General features: G+C 42.1%; 1 protein-coding gene and 1 long non-coding RNA gene across 2 annotated transcripts in view; one reads left to right on the top strand and one right to left on the bottom strand.

Moving 5' to 3' along the window:
* The window catches only part of C5 (complement C5), a 97,104-nt gene that overhangs the window by 70,098 nt on the left and 2,039 nt on the right, over positions 1-24,967 (top strand). Inside the window, exons 28-39 of the mRNA XM_055579514.1 lie at positions 1,904-2,075; positions 5,698-5,903; positions 7,543-7,695; positions 8,506-8,571; positions 9,650-9,731; positions 11,087-11,135; positions 15,651-15,753; positions 16,155-16,229; positions 16,346-16,451; positions 17,714-17,797; positions 18,698-18,787; positions 21,127-21,210. Of these exons, the coding sequence (XP_055435489.1) occupies positions 1,904-2,075; positions 5,698-5,903; positions 7,543-7,695; positions 8,506-8,571; positions 9,650-9,731; positions 11,087-11,135; positions 15,651-15,753; positions 16,155-16,229; positions 16,346-16,451; positions 17,714-17,797; positions 18,698-18,787; positions 21,127-21,210 (1,270 nt within the window). The remainder of the gene's footprint in view (positions 1-1,903; positions 2,076-5,697; positions 5,904-7,542; positions 7,696-8,505; positions 8,572-9,649; positions 9,732-11,086; positions 11,136-15,650; positions 15,754-16,154; positions 16,230-16,345; positions 16,452-17,713; positions 17,798-18,697; positions 18,788-21,126; positions 21,211-24,967) is intronic.
* On the bottom strand, positions 17,493-24,697 carry LOC129650728 (uncharacterized). The gene is made up of 3 exons (XR_008713970.1): positions 24,566-24,697; positions 17,922-17,991; positions 17,493-17,765 (listed from the first exon to the last, which is right to left on the bottom strand). It is a non-coding gene; the product is annotated as an uncharacterized LOC129650728 (long non-coding RNA).

Below are 24,967 nucleotides of genomic sequence, written 5' to 3'. Positions count from 1 at the left end.
TGAGTCGGTGATGCCATCCAACCATCTCATCCTCTGTCGTCCCTTCTTCTCTTACCTTCAGTCTTTCCCAGCATCAGGGTCTTTTCCAAGGGCTCAGCTCTTCGCATCAGGTGGCCAAAGGATGGACTCACATGGAATACTGAGCACTCAAGTGCTCTGGGTCTCAGAACTGCTAAGGACACCCCCTACCATGCTTTCTGCCTGGGGTTGTGCTGTTTATTTGCTTGGAAGCTGAGGGGAGAAAGGAGAGGATCCACTTAAGTGAATCAACGTAGAAGATTCTAAAGATTAACAGAAATGAGAACCTGATCTGGGAAGTAGATTAGACCTGTCCTTCAAACCAGCTGACAGAACCAAGATGGAAAAACCCAAGGGGACTGATAGGACTTGAACCACAAAATGAAATAAGTTTTTCGTTTAGTTCAGGAGAATTGTTATAGGTGTGTGCTGTTGTTATTGTTTAGTTGCTAAGTTGTGTCTGACTCTTTTGTGACCCCATGGACTGTGGCCCACCAGGCTCCTCTGTCCATGGGATTCTCCAGGCAAGAATACTGGAGTGGGTTGCCATTTCCTTCTCCAGGGCATCTTCCTGACCCAGGGGTTGAACCCACATCTCTGCATCAGCAGGTGGATCCTTTAGCACTAAGCCACCAGGGAAGCCCTAAATATATATATATATATATATATATATATATATATATATATATGCATGCTAAGTCACTTCAGTCGTGTCTGACTCTTTGTGACCCTATGGCCTATAGCCTGCCAGGCTCCTCTGTCCATGGGATTCTTCAGGCAAGAATACGGGAGTGGGTTGCCCTGCCCTCCTCCAGGGGATCTTCATGACCCAGGGATCAAACGTGCATCTCTTACATCTCCTGTGTGTGTATACGCACACACATATATATAAACACATGTGGGGCTTCCCGGTGGCTCAGTGATAGAGAATCTGCTTGCAATGCAGGAGACACAGGAGACATGGGTTCAGTTCTCAATCAGCAAGTAATTCTCAATCAGCAAACGCATATATACATGTGGTGGCACTAGTGAACCCGGCCGCCAGCGCAGGAGACGTAAGAGACGCAGCTGATCCCTGGGTGGGGAAGACCCCCTGGAGGAGTGCACGGCAGCCCACTCCAGCATTCCTGCCTACAGAATCCCATGGACAGAGGAGCCTGGCAGGCCATAGTCCATAGGGTTGCAAAGAGTCAGACATGACTGAAGCAACTTAGCATGTATATATATATATTCAACAAGACAAAATAATCAACAAGTAACATTGCCAGTGGCTGGTGGTATGCGAGTGAGAGACAGATGGAGCTGGCGAGAAGGTGCCAGACGAGGAGTCAGGAATATCGCACCATAGCGCCTCCTCATCCACTTATCCAAAACAACTATTTCAGTTGTCTGCAGGCAGAGGCATAGAGATTATTTTCCCAGGAATCCTTAGGATCAAAAAGCACTTTGGCAGCTTGGCTGTTTTTTTTTTGCTGCTGATGGTTTCTTTAGTAGAACTTCTGAAAATGTGACTCTGTCTCAGCTGTGCTGGGTGCAGCAGGATGAAGAAAGCCATGTCTGTACTTGATGCTTCTTCTTCCCAGAGGCCAGGTCTGACATGGGAAGCAGAAACTAAATGGAAAAACCTCTACCGAGGAGGGAGGCTTCAGAAGCAAAAACTTAAACCGATTTGGACAATCTTATTTTCATTTTCCAGGTTACACTCTGCTCCTTCTCCCAGAAGGACTTGCCTCAGGGAAACACCATCCATTTCCACTAGGTCATTTTCCTTTCTACCCTTCATCTTGCCTGCAACCTGGGCTGGTGCAACCTGGGGGTAGATCCCACCAGTTGGTAGGTAACATCTTGTCAAAGAAGCTTAGGTATCTTCTGCTCTTGTTTCCAGAAAATCAGCAGAGCTGTAAGTAAGGCTGACGTCTTTCTGCATGAAAATGCCCTCTCATCCCAGAGTTCTTTTACACTGGCCATTGCTGCTTACGCGCTTTCCCTAGGAGATAAAGCACACCCACAGTTTCGTGCAATTGTCTCTGCTCTGAAGAAGAACGCTTTCGTCAAAGGTATGACTCGTTTCTGACATTTGTTCAGCAAGTGTCCAATAAGCACACTGTTGAGTCACTCAGTCACGTCTGACTTTTTGTGACCCCATGGACTGCAGCACACCAGGCCTCCCTGTCCTTCACTATCTCCTGGAGCTTGCTCAAACTCACGTCCATTGAGTCAGTGATGCCATCCAACCATTTCATCCTCTGTTGCCTCCTTCTCCTCCTGCCTTCAATCTTTCCCAGCATCAGGGTTTTGTCCAATGAGTCAGTTCTTCACATCAGGTGGCCCAAGTATTGGAGCTTCAGATTTAGCATCAGTCCTTCCAGTCAATATTCAGGGTTTATTTCCTTTAGGATTGACTGGTTTGATCTTCTTTCTGACCAAGGGGCTCTTAAGAGACTTCTCCAACACCACAGTTCAAAGGTCAATTCTTTGGCGCTCAGCCTTCTTTATGGTCCAAATAAACATTTAGCCTCTGCTAATTCTGGGAAAAGTGGGTGCATGCAAAGTAGAGTGAGACAGAATCCCTGCCCTCAAGGAACAAAGACATCACAATACAATGTAATAAGCCCTACTATTCATGTATTTAGTCACTCATTCAGCACATATTTATGCATTCCTTAATTCAAAAAATGTGTATGGAGTACCTCCTACGTACCAGGCTTTGTTCTAGGCTCTGGGGATAAAGCAACAGACAAAAAAGAAAAAAGTCCAGGCCTTCATGAAATTTATGTTCTGTTCAGTGAGAGAACATGATTAATAACTAAAACATTGCATATAGTGACTATTCAGTGATATAGTAACCTATTTAGTGATGACTGATATGAAGAAAAATAAAGCAAGGAAGGGAGAGAAAGTGAGGGGATTGGTTGTAATTTTAAACAGGGTGGTCAGGCTTAAGCCTCATTGAGAAGATGGTATTCGGGTCAAGACCTGAAGGAGGTGAGAAAGCAAACCAGTGGCTTTCTGGAAGGGTACTTCCTGATAGAGAAACAGTGTAGGAAAATGCCTGAGGCAGGAGCTTGCCTGGTGCTCCAAGGAAGGCAAGGAGGTCAGGGTGACTGGAGAGGTGAGGGTGAGGGCAGGAGGGTGTCAGGGAAGGGAAGGGAGAGCAAGCACAGTGCAGGACCCCGGGGGCATTACCGGAGCTCTGCGGGACTCCCATATACAGCTGTGTAATCTACAAAGCATGGGCGAATGAAGGCTGAAATCCAGTTTCTGCTCCACTATCCCAACCATGCTCCCTGGTTTGGATCGGCCTCTACGCAGAGCAAGCAGTTCCTGAGTCTTATTCATATCAAGGTCCTGTGGGGGCCAGTGGGATTCCCCAGAACCTTTACTTCCACTTCAAGTGAGAAGGGAAGTCATTGGAGGGCTTTGAGCAGAAGAGTGCATGACCTAGCTTATATTGTACCAGGCTGACCAAAAGGCATATATTTCATTTTGAAGAATAAAGACATTGCTTCCTATGGGTCAAGAGTAAAGAAATAGAGAGGAGCAGTGGTCATTGGCCAATGTGCCTTGACCAGCACTGGCATAGTTGGGTACTTCTGAGCCCTCTTCTGGCTGAAGTTTCCTAAAAGTTTAATAAATACTACATAAGGTTTATCACCATCTACAAAATTTGGCTCCTGTCATCACTTAAAAAATGACTGAATCTCAACATATACTTCAAAACCACTTCTATAATATTTTTCAAATAACACAAAAGAAATATCTAGGTATTATAAGAAATGAATCATAAAATAATAGAATTTAAGAGCTAGAAGGGAATATATTAGTTTACATAATGTTTGAACTGGAACTGTCTTTAGAAATCAAAACCTTCCTTCCAAAAAAAGCTTTTAAGAGGGAGGGAAAACATTTTGTTCCTCAAGTCAAGTAAGCAAGGTAATTCTGAGTTGTAAACAGATACATCAGAATTTTGAGGGGGGGATGTTGGAGTGATGGAGTTGGAGGTTGGGGTTAGCAGATGAAGAACTGTTACATACAGAATGGATAGCAGCAAGGTCCTATTGACAGCACAGAAACTATAGTCAATATCCTAGGATAAACCGTAAGGGAAAGAATACTGAAAAGACTATGTGTGTGTGTGTGTATATATATATATACATACATATATATATTTGTGTGTGTGTTAGTTGCTCAGTAGTATCTGACTCTTTGCAAACCATGGACTATGTAGCCCATCAGGGTTCTCTGTCCATGAAATTCTCAAGGCAAGCCATACAGGAGCGGGTTGCCATTTCCTACTCTAGAGGATCTTGCCCCAGGGATCGAACCCAAGTCTCCTGAATTGCAGGCAGATTCTTTACTGTCTGAGCCACCAGGGAAGCTCATATATATGTTTATGTGTAAACACACACACACACACACACACACACACACACACACATATATATACACTGTGCTCAGGCACTCAGTTGTGTCTGACTCTTTGCGACCCCATGGACTGTAGCCCACCAGGCTTCTCTGTCCATGGAATTTTCCAGGCAAGAATATTGGAGGGGTTTGCCATTTCCTCCTCCAAATAGATATAGATATAGATATAGATATAGATATAGATATAGATATATAAGGCTTCCCAGTGGCTCAGTGGTAAAGAATTCACCTGCCAATGCAGGATACCTGGGTTTGATGCCTGGGTGGGAAGATCCCCTGGAGTAGGAAATGGCAGCCCACTCCAGTCTTGTTGCCTGAAAAATCCCATTGACAGAGGAGCCTGGTGGGCTACAGTCCATGAGGTCGCAGAGAGCTGGACACGACTGACTGACTGAGCACAGCACACACAGCACAGAACAATAAAAACCATATATAATCTAGAAACTAACTTATGAAAAGTGCTGCCTATATGAAATTGTCTTCAGTGTTTCAAATTGGGAGGAGATAGAATAGTTAAGGTTTGGGTGTGAGCTCAAAATTTCCTAACTGTAGTTTTTTTTTTCTATCAAGGAGAAAAGTTCTCTAATTTTTTTTTTGGTAGTGTCAATAATAATAACAATAAGCATATATATGCATCTATCTATATATATATGGTGCTTTTTGGTTTATAAAAACATTTACATTTGGTATCTCCCTTGAGTTTCACTGCAAGGAAGAAAGCACTATCTATTCTTCAGGGAACTGAAAGACTCACAGAATGAAAAGAACCCATCCAAGTTTACAGGTCTGTTAGTAGCCGAGTAGAGACTAGAACCTGGATACTATTAATAATTCCGGTTCACTGCCCTTTCCATTCTACCATACAAAAGTACATGTGGTACATGTAGATGTTCCATGTTGACGTTTATGAATAAAGACAAACAGCCTTGTTTTTTTTTTATTTATTTTTATCGAAGTATAGTTGATTTACAGTGTAAGTTTCAGGTGTACAGCCAAGAGATTCAGCTGTCTATCATCTATCTGTCTGTCTGTCTATGTGCTCATATTTAAATTCTTTTCCATTATAGATTAAAACAGCCCTGTATTAAGAGATCTTGTTTGTATTGGTCACCTTGAGAAAATTCTTCTTACAAAGAATAGGAAACTTGGAAACCAGAAGGCCACTACCAGAAGAAACTTCTAGAAACCTGCTAGAATTGTTATGCCAAATTCACATTTTTCATGATACTTACCAGTGTGATTTGTTGGTGTTAGGTAATCCACCCATTTATCGTTTCTGGAAAGATGATCTTCAGCAGAGAGACAGCTTTGTGCCCAACACTGGCACAGCTCGTATGGTAGAAACCACGGCCTACGCCTTACTCACCAGTCTGAACTTGAAAGACATGAATTACGTGAATCCAGTCATCAAATGGCTATCGGAAGAGCAGAGATACGGAGGTGGCTTTTATTCAACCCAGGTGGTGTTTCTTTCTCTGGTGTTATCTTCCTGGAGATGCCCCTAGTGCCTCCCACACCGCACACTCCACACTCCTTCCAGCCTCCGTGGTTCTGTCACCAAACAAGCGCGCTAAAGGTGTGAATAAATGACTAGAATCAGGGCCCGAAGGAACGTCTGCATGGACGCCCTTCTCACGCAGAGGGGGAATTAGTGCCAGGAGGTGCGCTCACAGAGCTAGTGGCAGAGCCGGCATCAGAACTCACACCTCCAAACGCCAAGCCCAGAACTGCCTTTACGACTCTTAGTTACCATGAAAGGCTAGGAGAGTTATCCGCAATTATATTAAACCCTATACAAGAAACAGTGGCTGCCACATAAATAAAGGCGCCGATGTTCCTTTCCACAATACTAAGTGAAAAGTAAGAGGAATGCCAATTATTCGCATGTTTATCTGTCTAGCTACCAGTGTGAACTCACTTGAGTATGTGTATTTTGCATTATAGCTACCATGTCGTTGTATAGTGTACATCTACACTCAAGTTTATCTCAAATGTTAGCATCTTCCCTGTTTCCCGGATGCTTGGGCAATGACAGGGTGTGTGTGTCAGTATATAAACTGTAGAGCTAGAGGGGTCCTTCAGGGTGCTGTTGGTGATCATCTAATTCTAATCAGGGGAAGGAAATGGGTTTCGCCATGGGCACAACTGGAGGCTTATAGAAAAGAGGACCCCACTGATGAGCACTGGCTGCTTGGACATGGGAGAGAAGGCAGTCACAAATCTGCTCTCTCTGATTTAACCACATCTCCCCATTCTGTAGACGAGGAAGACAAGATCTAGAAAAATTAAGTTCATTCCGCTAGGGTAAAAAGAACCTGCCTGCCAATGCAGGAGACATAAGAGACATGAGCTTGATCCCTACGTCAGGAAGATCCCCTGGAGGAGGGCATAGCAATCCACTCCAGTATTCTTGCGGAGAGAATCCCATGCACAGAGGAGGCTGGCAGGCTACAGTTCATAGGGTTGCGTAGAGTTGGACACGACTTAGAGTTGGAAGCGACTTAGCACTCACGCACACATTTATTCCTTCAGCAAATATTTGTTGAATAACTACCATGTGCGTACCTGCTAAATGTGGCGGATGCCAAGAAAGATGTACTGTTGCCCCCCAAGAGTGTCACATCACAGTGGGGGGAAGCCCATGATAAACTCTACATGAAGTATCACCAATTGAGAAGAATACTCTGAGGAGCAGAAGGGAAGAACACTGAACAGAATGATGAGAAGGGGGAGATGCCTTATGTCTTCCCTGTGGGGCTAGTTAAGCATAGATATGAGGATGGGAAGGAAATCCACAGTTGTTCAAGGAGTTGGAGGCATTCTGGAAAGGATGACTTGCCTGAGGTCACGTGCTCAAGACACATGGAGAACCCGGATGTGAGCCACACTGCTTTCTTGTCCTGCAACCAGGAGCATCCTCACTGGCGGAGGGAGACTCTTCCTCCCCCTCCTCACAGGGGCCCTTAACTAGTTCCACTCAGTCACCCGGAGTTTCATCTCCAGACAGCGCTGACTCACCTTCTCGTAAGAAAGTGTATTTGTAAACAGGGGGTATGTAAATGAGTAAACCTATTTTTGAACCTTGCTGTTTGTTGATAGGATACAATTAATGCCATCGAGGGCCTGACAGAGTATTCACTCCTGGTTAGAAAACTCCGCTTGAACATGGATGTCAAAGTGTCTTACAAGAATAAAGGTGACCTCTACCACTATAAGATGTCAGAGAAGTATTTCCTTGGGAGGCCAATAGAGGTAAATAAAGGATTTTTTAAAGTAATATTTTATAACTGGATGGGGCCTTTGAGATAATCTGTTCTGCCCTTCTTATACAAATGCAACTATTCACCCCTTAAACCCAAGATGAGTGCCTAGTGTGTCCTAAGCAGGGACGCCTGCTCTGTGCTGGGCGCTGAGGATCCAAAAGTAAAGCACAAAGAACCCTTGTGCTATAGAGGAGACAGTCATTTCAACAAACAGTGAAAAGTAAGACCTTTGCTAGGTTCACGGAAGGACAGAGGGGAGCCTCCTGAGCCAGGCTGAGAGGTGAGGGCCGTTTTTCAAATGCATCCAATGGGCAGGGTAAATCTGGAAGAATCAGAAGGAGTTAGCCGGGCGAAGAGAAGTGAAGAGTGTTCCAGACGCAGCGACCAGCACACACAAAGGTTGGCAGAAGAGTAAGAGAAAAGGCCACTTGGGAATCTGCCAGTGGTTCCAACGACCCTGGCCACACATGCAGACTGTGGCTGAACAGGATACGGTCTGCAGGCCGCCCAACAACCTACCCCGTGTCCTTTGCCACTACTGGATTTTTAAAAACGAAAACCCTGATGGCCAATGAGAATTTCCCAAGGGAAAAGATACTTTGGAAAAACTAGGTTCCGTATCAGTAATAGTAGCTATCGGTATATAGATGCTGGTATGTATTTTTTTAATTACCACATTTTAGATTATTTAAGGCATATTTAAACATACAAATAAGTGGGAATAGTTGTTGCTTTCCACAGCCTTTTGTGCAAAGTAAATAAGCATGAGGAATAGTACTGAATGCAAAACTCTTTCCAGGTACCTCTCAATGATGACCTCGTCGTCCTAAGTACCGGACAAAGCAGTGGCTTGGCTACAGTGCATGTGAGTGTTTTGTGGAGAACAACTTGATTGAGGTTATATGTCAGCTTATAGTAAGTAATCTAAAAGAAAGACTTTGACACAAAGTTATGGAAATCTGGGCTTGGGTAACCATAACTGAGGTAAGAGTCATTTACCATTCTTTCTGGTTATCTTGATAGCTATCTCCACAGTTTCTTTTTGAAAATGGCTGTTAATCTTCATATGTGTGTGTATTTCTAGAAATTATATATAAGTATGTGCATAGTTGTATAGAGATAAATAATATTTATGTTTACATGTATATGTATATGACATGTGTATGTATGTATACATTCACACGTATATACATGGATACTGAGGTTAGTAACAGTTACATCTCATTTATCCAGCATCACTGCTGACTAATGTGTATATGTATGGCCTTAAGTGTCTTCTATTTTTAACCACAGGCTGCAAGGACACAGATAAACAGCTTAGGAAAACTAAGCTGTAAATGCCAAAGGCCTGAAATAATACAAACTACATGTTCTGAGCATAAATTAACGTTCTCCTGGTTATTTACTTGTGCGCTCATCTCTAGTACATTCATTCCTTCAGAGACTGTTTGTAAGCCACGTGCCGGTGGGCAGATGCACGGTCCGCTGTGGTCACTTCCGGTCGCCCTCCCTACACCTGCTCCTGGCGGCAGCCCTGCCCTTCCATGAACACTGTAATTTGTTGTTCCCACGGTGGTTTGTGGGCTGAGAAAACCATACTTCATGACCTTGCGGCGCTCTGTGTAAAATTAGAGTGAACAGGCGCAGGGATGAAAGTCTTAAAAACTTGCCTGCAGAGTGAGGTGCTCAGAGTTGACTGCGTGGACTTTGGACCAAGGTTCTGCCTGGAGAGAGACCATTTTTAGCTTACTTTGGGCTTCTCAGTTATGTTTCAAATCGTGGCGTTTGCCGGAAGTCCAGGTGCTGAGAAAATGGGTCTGTGAGTCATCCCGTGTGCACTGGGTGATGAGAACACCCGCGCCCCGTTTTCGGCCGCAGTCCCACATAATGCCTTTTCCACTCCCCATTTTAAACAGTCCTCTTGTTTACTTGTCCCCACGTAGGTAAAAACTGTGGTCCACAAAATCAGCACCTCGGAGGAAGTTTGCAGCTTCCATTTGAAAATTGAAACCCGGGAAATTGAAGGTAAAACAGCATGATTTACACTATAATGTTGGCTAAGCATAAAGAATACCGAAGAGCTTCTCTGATTAGGAAAAATGTGCTAAAGTAATTTCTCATTCAAATTCTTTAATAGGTTGACATCTGAGTAAACATAGCTGCCATTTATTATAATAGAGGTAGCTCATTAATAACAGTTGGAAACTGATACTAACTAACAATAACTAAGTTAAATGTATCCACTGTTGATCCAGAAATTTTTTTGACTAAAGAAAACTTTTAAAGATGTAACAAGGATCTAGAGAAGTGGGATGGGGCGGGGGCCAGAGGGGAGGTTCAGGGGAAGAGACATGGATGCTTCTGGCTGATTCATGTTGCAGGGCAGAAGCCAACACACTGTTGTAAAGCAATCCTCCAAATAAAAATCGATTAAAAATAAAAGCTAAGGGGGAAAAGCGTGTGACTAGGGCCTTCCCTGGTAGTCCAGTGGGTAAGGCTTTGCCTGCTGCCGGCTCAGCCCCTGCTCAGTGAACTAAGATCCCACATGCCTCCAGCCAAAGAACCAAAACATGAAAGAAAAAAAACCCAAAACAGAAGCAATATTGTAACAAATTCAATAAAGTCTTTAAAAGGAAGAGAAGAATGTAACAGGCAATAAGGGCCTACTTTCAGAACCTTGGATTTCTGTTAATTGTTTTATGTCTGTGTTCCATCCTCAAGCCCTGAATTTCTCTCATCAGTCTGCTGGGCTTCTATCCCATACCCTTTCTGTATCCCTAGGAGTCTGGCAAATGCACATTTCTCTGTCTCCATCTTCAGCTTGGTCTCTTCAGGACCAATGAGTCTTTCTTAATGCACCTGTCTTTTTTCTACACATGGCCCTCACATCCCTCTTCTCATGGGCTGGTTCTCCCGTCCCAGTCTAGAAGCAAGGCCACTTGAACACCCCAGTCCTCCTTAACCCATGCCCTGGGACCAGGGAGTGTACTTTTCCTCTGCCCGGTAGCTTCTGTTTGTGACTCCGAGTCCTGTTCCTGCAGGAAATTTCCAACTACCAGAGAATCTAGATATGGGCCCTTCCTCCCTGCCACCTCCCCAGACACGTTACCAACACAGATCCACCTTAAATGCCTCCTTCCTTATTAAGTTCTTGGAGAGCAAAGAACTGTTCTAATGATTTCCACAGTTCCTGGATTCTCAGGAGCCAGTTGACCGCTCCATTAAAACCAGAGTTTCCATTAAAATCATCAAAAGTGCCAACTTCCAAATCTCAAATAATTTCTAAGTGTGCTCATTAATGATTCTGCTCTGACGTGTTCCAGAACAAGCTAAGAACAGTTTCCTCTTATTTTTGTCTGTCTGTCTGTTTTGTGTGCCAGCCTTCGGCTACAGCGGCTCAGAATACAAGCGTATAGTGGCCTGCGCCAGGTGAGCCCGCATCCACCAGGGGGACAGTAGACCTCAGGCTTCACTTCTGCCAGAGCTTTCTCTCCCCAAATCTTTTTGAATGATAAAGATGTCCAGAAGATGTGAAATTGTTCCCTTTTTTTTCATGTGGAATACACCAGGTATTCTTAAACAGCTACTTACTCTACAGAACAGTTTTGTTTTGCTCATGTACACTTTTCTCTCCCATTTTTTGGCCTGTTTCTAATTCGAACACTATATTATTAATTTGTCTTCCAGAAAGGTAGATTATGATATATAAGTGTTAGGAAAAGAGCAAAGCATTCTCTCAGAAGCAACTCCCACTCTTTTACTTAGAAAAATCATGTTCGCCCAACAAAATCCCTGGTCATTAGCAGCCAGCCTGCTGCTAAGCTGCTGCCAAGTCGCTTCAGTCGTGTCCGACTCCGTGCGACCCCATAGACGGCTGCCCACCGGGCTCCCCCATCCCTGGGATTCTCCAGGCAAGAACACTGGAGTGGGTTGCCATTTCCTTCTCCAATGCATGAAAGTGAAAAGTGAAAGTGAAGTAACTCAGTCCTGTCCGACTCTTAGCTACCCCATGGACTGCAGCCCACCAGGCTCCTCCGTCCATGGGATTTTCCAGGCAAGAGTACTGGACTGGGTTGCATTGCATTCTCCGAGCAGCCAGCCAGTGGTTCCCAAATCAGGTTGTACATTGAACTCATCTGGAGAGCTTTTAGAACTCTGCAGAACTCTGTCCGACCTCACCCCCTGCAGGGTCTTCTAATGGTAGCCAGGGCTAAGATTACCCTTAGCAGACTAACTCCAAGGCCTGATTTGACCCTAGTTGCTACTAGTAACAATTTACCATAAATATTATGACTTACAGGGGCTTCCCAGGTGGCTTAGAGGTAGAAAGAATCCACCTGCCAATGCAGGAGATCACTTGCAATGTAGGAGAAGCAGGTTCAATCCCTGGGTTGGGAAGATCCCCTGAAGGAGGAAATGGCAACTCACTCCAGTATTCTTGCTTGGGAAAGTCCATGGACAGAGGAGCCTGGCAGGCTGCAGGCCATGGATCTCAGAGTTTGACACAGCTGAGCAACTGAGCACGTGCACACACACACACACACACACACACACACACACACACACAATGACTTAACTTAAATGTATTATCATTCTGGAAGTCAGAAGTCCTCAAATCAAGGTGTTATTGGGGCCCTGTTCCTTCTGGAGGCTCCAGGGGAGCCTTTTCCAGATTCTAGAGACACCTGCTTTCCTTGGCTTGAGCCTCCCTCCCTCTGTCTTCAAAGCCAGCAGCATAGCATCTTTTAGTATCTCCCTCTGACTCAAACCCCTGATTCCACCATCATATCTCCTTCTCTGATTCTCCTGCTTCTTTCCCTTATCAAGACCCCTGTGATCATATTGGACTCACCTGGATATTCAGGAGACTCTCCCTGGCTCAAGAGCCTTACCTTAATCACACTGCAAGTCCCCTTTGCTATTTAAGGTAACAGATTCACAAGTTTGGGGATTAAGAGATGGACACCTCTGTGGGCCATTGTTTTGCTTACCAAGCCACCATCCCAAAATGTTTATGAAAATATGCCTATATAACTTGGTGACCACACAGAGTGAATCAGGCAGCGGAAGAGCCAGAACTAGAACACAGGCTTATTCCTTCTTCTTTCTCCCACCCCTGAGGACCTCCTGTTCTGTTCTATTTTCTTAATTCTTCCTGTTCTCAACAACAGTGATTTCTATGGCTGGTATTTTGCTGTTTATACTTGTTATCACACATGATGCAAAGCATTCAGAATGGGTAATTTAGAAATCCCATGCAGTTATGTCATAGATTAGAGCTGAAAAGGATTTTAGGAACGATATAGTAATCCCCTTATTTTAGTGGTAAAGAAGCTGAGGCACCAGGAGGTGAAGGAACCTGCCAAGTTTTCACAGTCAGAGGCAGAGCATGCCGCCCAGTCCAGTTTCCGAGTCACCTGCCTCAGGCAGCGTTTTCTGAGACCACCAGCCTTAAGGAACGCTGCTTCTCAGCTGCTCGATCTCGTCTCCCAGCCTTGTCTGTGATCCCAGGCCGGTCCCTCTCCTCTCAGGGTCCCCTCATCAGCTGGTGAAGCCCCGCCTTCTGTCCTGGGCCAAGCTCTGCCCTCTGCTCCCCCTCCACACCCTTCTTCATTCCCTGAGGTCCTGCCGAGGCCACGCTTTCTCGGGCAACCCCACTGCTGCCATTCCTCCTTCGGGTGCCTCTCCTGGCAGACGGGGTGTGATCACTGTCTAAGTCCCTAACATGTGTTGCGGGGAGGTATGAACAAACTCATTCTGGGCAAAGCGAGAATCAATGTGTGGGATACAGGGAGGCACCCCGAGTGAGCACAGGAAGGGCTCTGGGGTAGGATAGCTAGACTCCTGAGGGCAGCTTCTGCCATGAAGGACTCAGGTAACTATCAGCAAATCACCTCACTTCTCCAGGCCTCTTCTGTAAAGCAAGAATATAGGACTACCTGATCCCAAAGCACCTTCCAGTATTTCCACAACGCTGCTATGCATAAAAGGGCTCGCATCAAAAACGTATTAATTTGCATTCCAGATTGTTAGTCTACAAAAGAAAGCAATAGAGATATGGTATTCAGTACTGTATCCGTTCTCTTTTGTTTGTTTTAAATAAACTGGGGACAGAATGTTCAAAAAAACCCAGGTAGAACATGCTTTTGGCTTTATGATGCTGAAGCTGGGTTGGACAAATTCCAAATGTAGCTGTGTAGTGCTTATTCATGTGAGAAGTTCTTTGCCTTCAAATGCACACTCTCCTGGTTTAAGAAAATGCCAGCACAGCGTCTATATTGAGAGGGTCTCTTTCGTGCATTTAGCTTTTTACAACTTCTCTGTTGTATTCACAAGAAAAGAAAAAAGGATTTCACTTCTCTCCTTCTCTTGGAACAAAATGCCTTTGGGAAGGATTGCTGTCTTTGGCAGCAGGCAAAGGCTTCTTGAAAGGAAGGTTTCTGTTCCATGGGTGAAACAGTTGCCATGGCAACCAGTCATCACGGCTCCAGCAACGTTTCATAGACACTCTCCACTCAGGAGGCCCTTTTCCGTCGTGTTGACAGAGTATTTGCATCTGTGAGCCAGAGTTCTCCACTTTTGGTGACATTCATTCATCCAATCACGGGGATGCTGGACGCCATATTTTCAGTTACACGTTGCCTTATATTTTGTTCCAAATTATTAATTTGGTGAAGAATGGGGTTAAATTTTATACTATTTACATTTTTATGGCAAATATGATATCTCAAACTTCTAATAGGGTCTGCTTTATGCATGCTAGATAAGATAAGATTGGGAAAAGAGAGTCCTTATCACCTCTCTAATTTGAATAATAGCTCCCATTTCACTCATACTTATTTTGGGGGGTGAGATCAGTTCACCTTCCCCCTGTGAAGCTGTCTGCTCAGGCTCTTCCTTTAGTCCTGACTCCTCTCCGAAATTCTACTCTCAAATGTTCAGCTTTCTCTCCCACATCTTGAGGCAGGAATCTAAAACTCAACCTTTGCAGAACACACGCCGATCCAGTCCCTACCCCACCAGCGTTCTCTTTTATCATTAACTCTGCTTAACTGTAGCAACAGGCCTCTCTGCCTCTCAAAACTAAGTCTTGGAATTATAATTTTAAAGCACAAGTTTATACTTTTTCACAATTAATTTTAAAAATAAGAAAATGAGCTCTAGAAAGGGGAAGTAATGTGTAGAAATCTCTCAGCAGAACTGGGATAAAACCCAAGTTTCCTAATTCCCCATTTCAGTATTCTTTTCTCTTATACCAGAGAAGCACAAACAAAATAAATCAAATTGCCCCTGTTACTCCCTCTGCCTTTCTCCTCCGCTTCCCCACAAGCACAATTCCTAGACAAAGGGTAGTCCTTGAAACATTTTTTTAAAGATAAAATATCTATTGTGAAAATTTTAGAAAATAGAGAAAAACATGAGAAAGAAAAGAGATAATCCGTTATGATCTCATCATCCAGAGGAAGTAGCTGCTAACATTTAGTGTGTTCCTTCCAGTCTGTTTCTGAACATGCTTATCGAGTCTCTTGCCAATATACAGTTAATTTTTTTCTTCGAACATGCTCTGCTAGAGAAAGAATTCGGATGAGAATCAATAGACTTATGAAGCCCTGAGGCGAACTAGTCGTGCGACCTTGAACAAGTACCTTACTCTCGCCCGCAGTCTCCTCAACTAGCTAATTAAGAGACTGGACTGGATACCTTTATGGTCTCCTCCAACTCCAGAATGGTAGCCCACCAAGGTTACTGATCAAGTGAGGCAAGGGTTGGGGTAGATGATGCAGAGGTCTGTTTAAACTTCAGAGACTATAACACATGTATCATAAAGAAGCAAATACTTGGAGACTCAAATTAGCGAGTTAAAGCCTACCAAGGAACAGGGCCTTTCCTTCAAGAATCTTATCCATTTACTTGTTTCATGTCCTTATCTCTACTTTAATTCAGCTACATGCTCAGCAGCGAAGAATCGTCATCTGGGTCCTCCCATGCGGTGATGGATATCTCTCTGCCTACTGGAGTCAATGCAAACCCAGAAGACTTAAAAGCTGTAAATGTCTTCTCTTAAATATTGTTATGGATACTTGCTTTTATTTACTGCATTATTTTACAAAGCTATTTCCATTCATTCTATGTCACTTTCTTAGACTCTCCCAGAATATTCTTTTCAAACTGATAATCTACCTAAGTTTTTATTTTTCAAAGTGAAACTGAAAAATATTCAGTTTTATATTTATATAAATATTCAGGGGCAAGTATTATGCTTGCACGGACAGAATAATGTGCATGCATGTGATGACATGTTCAGACTCTTTCAAGAGGAGGAGCTGCTCTTCACTGTCTTTAAATAGTGGGTTACATCCCCACGACCTCACATTCCATCACTGGGTGAATGCACTTAAACAGAAAGGTCGTGAAGTTAAATTTGAGCTTCTCTCTTTGTTCCCTTAGCTTGTGGAACAGGTGGATCAATTATTAACTGACTACGAAATCAAAGATGGGCATGTTATTCTGCAACTGAACTCGGTAAGTTCCACCTCTCACCATTTTTCATTTATTATTACTATTTAACAGCTGCTGCCTAAAATATTTTGAGTCTTTTGTCTCTCATGATTTTCTTAATCTTTGCATTTGTCAAACAGATTCCTTCCAACGAGTTCCTTTGTGTTCGATTCCGGATAATTGAACTTTTTGAAGTTGGGTTTCTGAGCCCCGCCACTTTCACAGTGTATGAGTACCACAGACCAGGTAATCAACTCTAACGTTTCTTCCAAAGACTGCTCTGTATTTATTATGGAATTTGAAGAAAGGCGCTTGAGGCCTGCAGATTGTATACATTTCTTCTCTCGGGGCTCTCTCTTCACAAACGTCCCCACTGGGACAACCAGTGGGTGAGCGAGTCCCTCCACTGCTCCGGCCCTCAGTCTCTTCATGTTTAGAATAGGCGAATGGACTCGACGGCTCCCCTCACATTCTTCGCCTCAAGTCTATCTTTGGTGCTTACTGTTCCCCTTGCGTCTCTCCTTTTCAGAGAAGGCCATTGGCCCTGCTGTTATTTCCAGCCTTCACAGAGCCAGCTTCCCCTCCGTCCACATTCTCAGTGCACTTTGCAGAGAGCCCTAGCACAGCGCCTCTCACGCTGCACCCTGATTGTGTGTTTGCACATCTTTGTGCGCACCCCCAGAACATTCTCATCCTTCTGTCCCAAGCATCTAGCCCAGGGTCAGGTACATGCTGCTGCTGCTAAGTCACTTCAGTCATGTCCGACTCTGTACGACCCCATGGACTGCAGCCCACCAGGCTCCCCTGTCCCTGGGATTCTCCAGGCAAGAACACTGGAGTGGGTTGCCATTTCCTTCTCCACAGGTACATAGTGTGTATCAATAAATGATGGATGAATGACCTCTGCGTTTGGTCATTCAGCCACGTCTGATAACTCTCCCCTTCTGGAGAGCCCTTTGGTTCATAAGGCAGACAACTTCACTTTGGACAGTTCTACTTGTAACAAAACTCTTAAAGTGAACCAAAACTCTGAGACCCATTCAATCTAGTTTTACTTCTGAAATCATAGATTATGATACTTAGCCTCTCCTTGAAAAAGAACTACACACACACACACACACACACACATATGTGTGTGTTTCTTTTCTCCTCCTGAACAATAGGAAAAACCAATGCTTTTCATCTGTAGCCTAAACAATTACCAATTGTAATTCTTTCGATAGACTCTCGTGTGACATAATTTATTTCTTCTCATTCATTGAAACACCAAACACTTGCATTCTCAGAAATGAGTATGGAAGAGTAAGATTTCAAGCACAGAGAGGGAGAATATTTTGAGTGTAGAGGGGCCTGTGTTAGGACAGGCAGTTCATAATTTAACTTTCCTGGGCCTCAGCTACAGAAAGAGGGTTAGGAGTGGGTGATGAAGGAGCCATGGGCGAAATTCACTGACGGGTAAATTGCGTGTCCGCCAGGCGCCTCTTCTAACTATGCTTTCATCGCCGCAGATAAACAGTGCACCATGTTTTACAGCACGTCAGACACCAAGCTTCAGAAAGTCTGTGAAGGAGTAACATGCAAGTGTATCGAAGGTAAACTTCGCTTACTGTGTTCAGGCTGTATACTTGTTTAAAGCAGCCACTCATAATCTGGGGCTAATCTGGGGGGAGCTGTTTGACAAACTGTCATTTCTCAGAAGTAGAAATGTAATCTCACCTGGTGGAAAGTGCATTCCTCGAGCACTGTAAGGCTGCATCGCAACGGCTCCAGAACAAGCCGATAGTTCCTACCGTGGGGAGAAACACCATCAGGCGGTTGTTGGGTATCGGAAAGATAACATGATGTGACATTCTTACCTTTTACCTGGTCTTTTTGGTGCAATAGGACCATTGCTTAAGAGAACAGCGGCTCTGGAATAAGCCACTATCTCCTCTCTCCTTCCCCTGGCCCTCCCCAGTTAGAGACGCTCTCCATTCAATCTTTTGCCAATCAAGGCAGCCTTATTGGCCAAAGAAAAGCCCCAGAACTCAACAATAATCAACTGCAGACTCCATGAGGGTCTGAGTTGATTTTGGTTTTCTTTTGTTTTTCAAAATCCTTAAAATCTACACATTTTCTAGGTACATATTTCTCCCTCTTACAGCATAAGTCAGTCATCAGTTTGGTTCCTTCAAGAGATTTTTGATTACACTCAAAATGGGAAAATGTCCTCCTTTCTTCAGTGAAGTATATATATTTCTAAAGAGCTCAATGTGGAGTGACTACCCATTCTAAGTCCCGTGTTCAAGATTTTGTTTTTTGTTGGTTTTGTTTTTGCTTTGCATATTGTTTCACTTTATGGAAGAGGAGAAAATGGGGACAGGTCTTAGGAATCTGATATTTGTAAGATTATACTGGATTGTCTCAGGGCAGATGAGGAAAAACTGTGTTTACTCCCAAAGGTGCCTGTTCCTTACGTTAACCTAACGCGTGCTGTCTTTCACAAAATCCAGCTGACTGTGGGCAAATGCAGGCAGAATTGGATCTGACAATCTCTGGAGCTACTAGAAAGGAAACAGCATGTAAACCAGAGATTGCATACGGTAAGTTGGAAAGTTTAATATAAGTTCCATTAAACATGACATTTTATGAAAACTTGATCAGGTAGGAAGACCTACAATTTTACACAGTGATTATGTAGATGCAGCATTCCATGTGCTCCCTTGAAGGAAAATGTCATCAATTTTCAGCATTAACATGCAAAGTTATTTATCCTTCAGCAAAGAAATATGATTTTCATTAAAAATGATGGGAGTGAGGTACACACACAGCCAAAACATTTTATTCCACCAGACTCCATTGAATTAAAAGTGCTAAAACATAGTCAAAGAGAACATTTGAGAAGCCGCAGAGGTATATGATTTCACTCCTGCATTCTTCCGGTTGATGGAGCAGAGAGAGAAACAAAGATGGTTTGGGGGTCTGAGTGTTTTCCAAACTCCTTCCAAAGACAAGGTACAAGTGTCAGTACTAATTGTTAATATATCACAATTGCAATCCACATTTGAGACTCTCTCCATCTCAAAAGGAGCATCTCCTTCTTGTTGGCCAAATCTCAGAGCTAAATCAAATGCCCAAGTAGAGTTGCAGACACAAGCTCCTCATAGAATTAGATCCTTTATTTTCTACCTGTAGCTTCCAATGTTTACTTCTGTCTTTTTTAAGAAAAAGAGAATGAACAGATAGTACACTATTTCAAATTTTTCTTGACAGCTGGTAGGAGGGTTTTTATAAATAAATAAGCACAGTGCTGTTCACAGAGCCTTTCCTGTTGACCAATTGTTTTTGTATATGGTCTCTCACTGGTGTCCCATGAGCCTCCTTGGAGGTAACAGTGAAGAAACTGAGGCTCTGAGAGATGCAATAATTTACTCAAAGTCATGCAGGAAGTAAGTAATAGAACCAGGACACATTCTGGTCTCCAGTATTATTTCCAGTAGGTAACACTGAATTCTATTAATGGAAATAACAGCCATGAGAATAACTCTTGTGTGGCTCATGATCTTTCTTTCCTTCAAATTCATCTTGAGTTTTAAAAAATGCTGAAAACTTGCCTAACTCAGCCAAGACCCACTGCAACTTTTAAAATATATTGAGACTTGAAGAGAATTCTGTATTAACAATTTTCCCCTAAAATTTAGATCCAAATTATTTCTTTCTATGACAATAGAACAATTTAAACTCTTAAATTAAAAAAAAAATCTGTTTTAACACAGAGAGTACATGCAATCAGGATCTAGTTTACCACATTCAAGAAAAAGCTTAGTAGGCTTTTTTGGAGCTACAGGTTAATGATGGAATCACAGAATAGAAACAAAATTAAACGGTCCTTTACTCCGCCTATGCCTACAGTAGGTTCGTTGCCCTTATCTACTATAAATAATTAAGAATCTGAAATTCAGGACATTGTTTAAGCCACTAATTTACACAGCCTTTGGTTCTGCCACACTGAGTTCGTTCACTGAGCTCTATGTCTTGCTAGCTAGCTGCTGCTGCAAAGTCGCTTCAGTCGTGTCCGACTCTGTGCGACCCCATAGACGGCAGCCCACCAGGCTCCCCCGTCCCTGGGATTCTCCAGGCAAGAACACTGGAGTGGGTTGCCATTTCCTTCTCCAATGCATCAAAGGGAAAAGTGAAAGTGAAGTCGCTCAGTCGTGTCCGACTCTTGCTAGCTAGCTAGGATCTCAAAAATGAACAAAAAATTTTAGGTCATTCACTTTAACCCCAAAGAAAGCAAGAACAAGAGGAGTTTTTCTCAGGTCACAAAGAAGAGATGCGTCTCTTCAAGCTGGTCATTTCAGACGCAAAGTCAAACGTACCATAGATTAAAAATTGATGCCTGAATGAAGGGAAGTGAGAATGTATCATATCAAATAGCTGCCAATCCAAGCAAAGATGAGTTGGAAAACAGAGTCCTATCAAAAACCAAAGATCAAAACCAATAAAAGTCATAGAGGCATGGAGGTGAGGGAACACGGAGACTCCTACGACAGGTGAGGGTGATAGATACAGGACCCCTCTGTGGACATGCAGAGAAGGAAGAGGCTCTTCATCTTGAAAGATCAGAATCTGAACTTTACATCTAAGGCTTATTTTGTTTTGTATGCTTTTTAAAATTTAATATTGCTCTTACCCTAATCAGCCTGTTCTGTAACAGTGGGCAGAGTGACTCTGACTCTAAGCAGAGTGATCCCTTAGAGTCATGACCAGTAGAATCTTGCTGGAGTGATGGGAAGCCTTCTTGGAAGACATAGATTTACCACAGGGTGCCCATAAGAGCTTGCCACACCTCATTTTTTGTTTGTTTGACAGACTCTGGCTTCTATTGGACATAGAATGTGGTAATAAGCATAAAGTATTGTGCGTGTGCTTTTTTTACCAGCTTATAAAGTTGAGATCGTAGCTGTCACTGAAGAAAACGCTTTTGTTAAGTACACGGCAACTCTCCTGGATATCTACAAAGCTGGTAAGAGTTCATTCATTAGTTCTTTCATTCAACAAATACTTACTCCTTACTACGTGGCAGGCATTATATTAGACACAAAGGATATAACTTGAATAACACAGCCAGAGTTCCTGCCTTCATTAAGTTTATATTCTATTCGAGGAGACACATTTTTTTTTTAAAGGAAATGGACAAAATAAATAATCAGAAAGTATAAGTGCTATATTTGAAACAGACATGGAGTTAATAAGGGAAATACCTTCAGAGTGATAACAGATGGCATCTTTTAGGAAATGCTGTTAAGAGTTCAGATCAGATCAGTCGCTCAGTCGTGTCCGACTCTTTTCGACCCCATGAATCGCAGCACGCCAGGCCTCCCTGTCCATCACCAACTCCCAGAGTTCACTCAGACTCACGTCCATCGAGTCAGTGATGCCATCCAGCCATCTCATCCTCTGTCGTCCCCTTCTCCTCCTGCCCCCAATCCCTCCCAGCATCAGAGTCTTTTCCAATGAGTCAACTCTTCGCATGAGGTGGCCAAAGTACTGGAGTTTCAGCTTTAGCATCATTCCTTCCAAAGAAATCCCTTAGCCATTCTTAAAGGCGGGAGTAGAGGGAATCAGATGGGCAGGAGCTGGGTCGTACCAGGGTTTATAAGGCAAGGTGAGAAATTTGGATTTTATTCTAGAAGTTCAAAGGGTAGCTAATAAATGGTTTTAGGTGGGCAAGGAACGTTTTCTGATTTATGATTTTAAAAATCATTCTGGCTGCAATTGAAGGGAGCAAGAGTTGGAAGAGGGAAACCAGTTAGGAACATCTGTGAAGTGCATAGCCTTGGCTCAGAGGCCACGTAAGTTTTGATAGGCTAAATGAGCTTTAGTAACCAATACAATAAAATGAATTCATGTGGAACTAGCACATAAAACAACGGTTTAAAATATGTTCCCTTTTATTCCCTAAGTAAGATAACCTACAAATATTATAAAATTGCTTGTCAAATGATGTAAATGGTAAAAACAAATGATTCATTAAATCATATTTAATTCCAAATAAGTTATTGTTCATTTGTTTGTTTTATTTAGAAATTGTCATTTTGTTTGACTCACTGTAGGGGGCCTCTGTTTGAGCTTTGATTTGGCAACAAGGAACCACATCAGATTTTTCCAGTTATGTCTCTATTGAATTGATAGTCATTACATGACATCTAGCCTCAAAAAGTACTTTCTCCTGACAGTGACAGTATTGTGCAAAGTACGGAACCCTTTCTCAGTTTCTGCTAAACTAGCAGTACTTACATTCAAATGTTTCTCATCTTTGTGATACCACCTAACATTTCCAGGTATTTAATATCAATTATCAGCTAAATTATAAAAACAGTTTATTGAAATGTCATGTTTAATTTTCCTAATTTTCTTAATTTTTATTCCCCTTCAACCCTCAGAGTTTTACAAAATTATTTGATGAAGTTTCAGGATTCACGTTTTAAAAAACTTAAAAGTTCATCCGTTTTTGCTTTTGTCACTAAAACCAAAAACACTTTCATACAATTAGCTTTTCTGTTAAGTTGATATTTTGTTTTATGTCAAATGGCATACCATTCTTCACTTTGTAACAACTCTTGCTTCATTTTCATATTTCCTTTACTTATTTTTATATGATCAGTTTTGCCATTTATTCATTAATCTTTCAGCTTATTAAGGCTGAAATATTTTTTCTTGAATATCTAAAGATAATATTGACGTAATTGCTAGAATATCATACACAAATCACTAATATATATATGCGTATGTGTGTATATTTATATATATACACTTTCTAAATGTTATCACCTGTGTCTGTGAAAGTGAATCTATCAGACGATGTGATTTATAAACTACCTTTGCAGTTTTAGCACTATTGGCTGCGTTTCAAAATGCCAATATTTTTCCAATTTTTATTATTGCAATTTTTGAAGTCTCCACGCTATTTCTTTATTCCGTCTAGCGTATATTAGGTATATGGTAGTAAATATCAAATTTATGAAAACAATATTTAAAGTGATTCTTGTTTGCCTTGTTTCTTTCATCGCATTATCCGGAGATGCTTGACTCAGAAGGTGCCAAACTGAAACAGCTGTAAATTTCAGGATTTTTGCTAAAGCCCCAGATTTCTCCCTGACATTACATTTGCGCCAATAAGGTGTTCTTATAAATATTTCTCATTGACACCTTTTTTCTCAGTTTGATATGTTGTCCTTCCTGTGCTTTGAGTTCAACAAAACCCATGAAGCCATCTTCAGAGCCTCTAATTTTTAATTTTAAGTTATTTAAAACATGTTTTATATTAAATAGTTGATTTTCTAGGAAATGATTGAACTTTTATTACCTCGTGTATATTTCTCAAAAGCTGTGTTCTCATTTCAGTAGGTAAGAAATTTTGCTGTAAGTGGGACCATAACTCTAAGTTGTGGCACTGGGTTTATTCTTTTTTTTTCCTTTTGAAATGCTACCAAGTATTTCGAATATGAAAATGTTTATTTTTAATCATACACTAGAGTTTAAAATTCTATTAATACTTTCCAAATTTTTCTTTGCTTGATCGACACTCTGACATTTTTTTCTGACTTTTTTCAAATGTTTCACTGTGTGAAGTTGATTTGTGATGGTGCTCATTGATGATCACAAGTGTTCTTTATTTGTAACATGATTACCATTTTGACAAAATAGGTAAGCACTCTTAGCGCTCTGATCTTTTCACAACCCAATTTTCAAGCACTTTTGCAACCAACATACATATTATAAGCAATAAGACATTCCTATTTTTACCAAAATAATCAAGTTCTTTTCATTCCAGAAATACAAATTACTTATTTTGTATCAATTATTGCCTAGTATCAAAAGATATTCCAGACTGTTCTGAACTTCGTGCAGAATCAGATGATTCCCAAGCTATAGTTCTTTATCGCTATCATTTCTTCTCTGTTATGTCTGTTCAGAAGACTCATGTTTATGACATTTAAAAGGAAATGTTAAGAAAGTTTTGCATAGTTTGTTATCTTTTCATTCTGGCTCTTCATTTTTAACATATATAGATTTTTAATTTATATAAAATAGCAAAACACCACACATTTACCACTTACACAAGAAGTGCTGCTAAAAAGAAGCCAAAATAAGAACTAAACTACTTTGAATCAAGGGCAACTATGTAGTTCAAGGATAATGATGTTATTATCCTGTGACCGGTGTTTCTCCTAAAACACAGGTGAGGATATAAATGAAAAAAAGATGAGTGGTTGTTGAAACTGAGGTTAATTATTCTCCCTTCTGAATATGCTTGACATTTTCCATAACAAAAGGTTTTTAAAAATAATAAGATGCCCCGCAGTAACACAGCTTACCGTGACAGGGGCTGACTTGGCAGATAGTGCTGGGAAGGTTGCTTGAACGTTGCTGCAACGGGAAGTCATGTATGCAGGGTCCCCAGCAGAGCCTCAGAACATTAGCTTGAACTAATGTGGGTACACTGTAATTTATTTTACTAATTAAAGTTTACCACCCGTGCAGTTTCTATTGTGTGCTATTTAGCAACAGTTTCAGAAGTTTTTCAGGATTTAATAATTAGGATAACTCAGCCAGAGTTTAATAACTGGATACCAGTCCTGAATATATAGCAATGAATGCCCTGGCCTGGCCTCAAGAAGTTTCCAGCCTAGCAGGAGTCAGGCATGTGGAGGGAAACATGAAGATAGAAACTCAAGTGTAATGGGGATGAGGAGAAAACATGTACTTAGGACACAGAG

The sequence above is a fragment of the Bubalus kerabau genome, chromosome 4 (assembly GCF_029407905.1).
Source record: "Bubalus kerabau isolate K-KA32 ecotype Philippines breed swamp buffalo chromosome 4, PCC_UOA_SB_1v2, whole genome shotgun sequence".
NCBI lineage: Eukaryota > Metazoa > Chordata > Mammalia > Artiodactyla > Bovidae > Bubalus > Bubalus kerabau.
The sequence above is the reverse complement of the archived record's forward strand: the minus strand, read 5'-3'. Positions and strand labels throughout refer to the sequence as shown.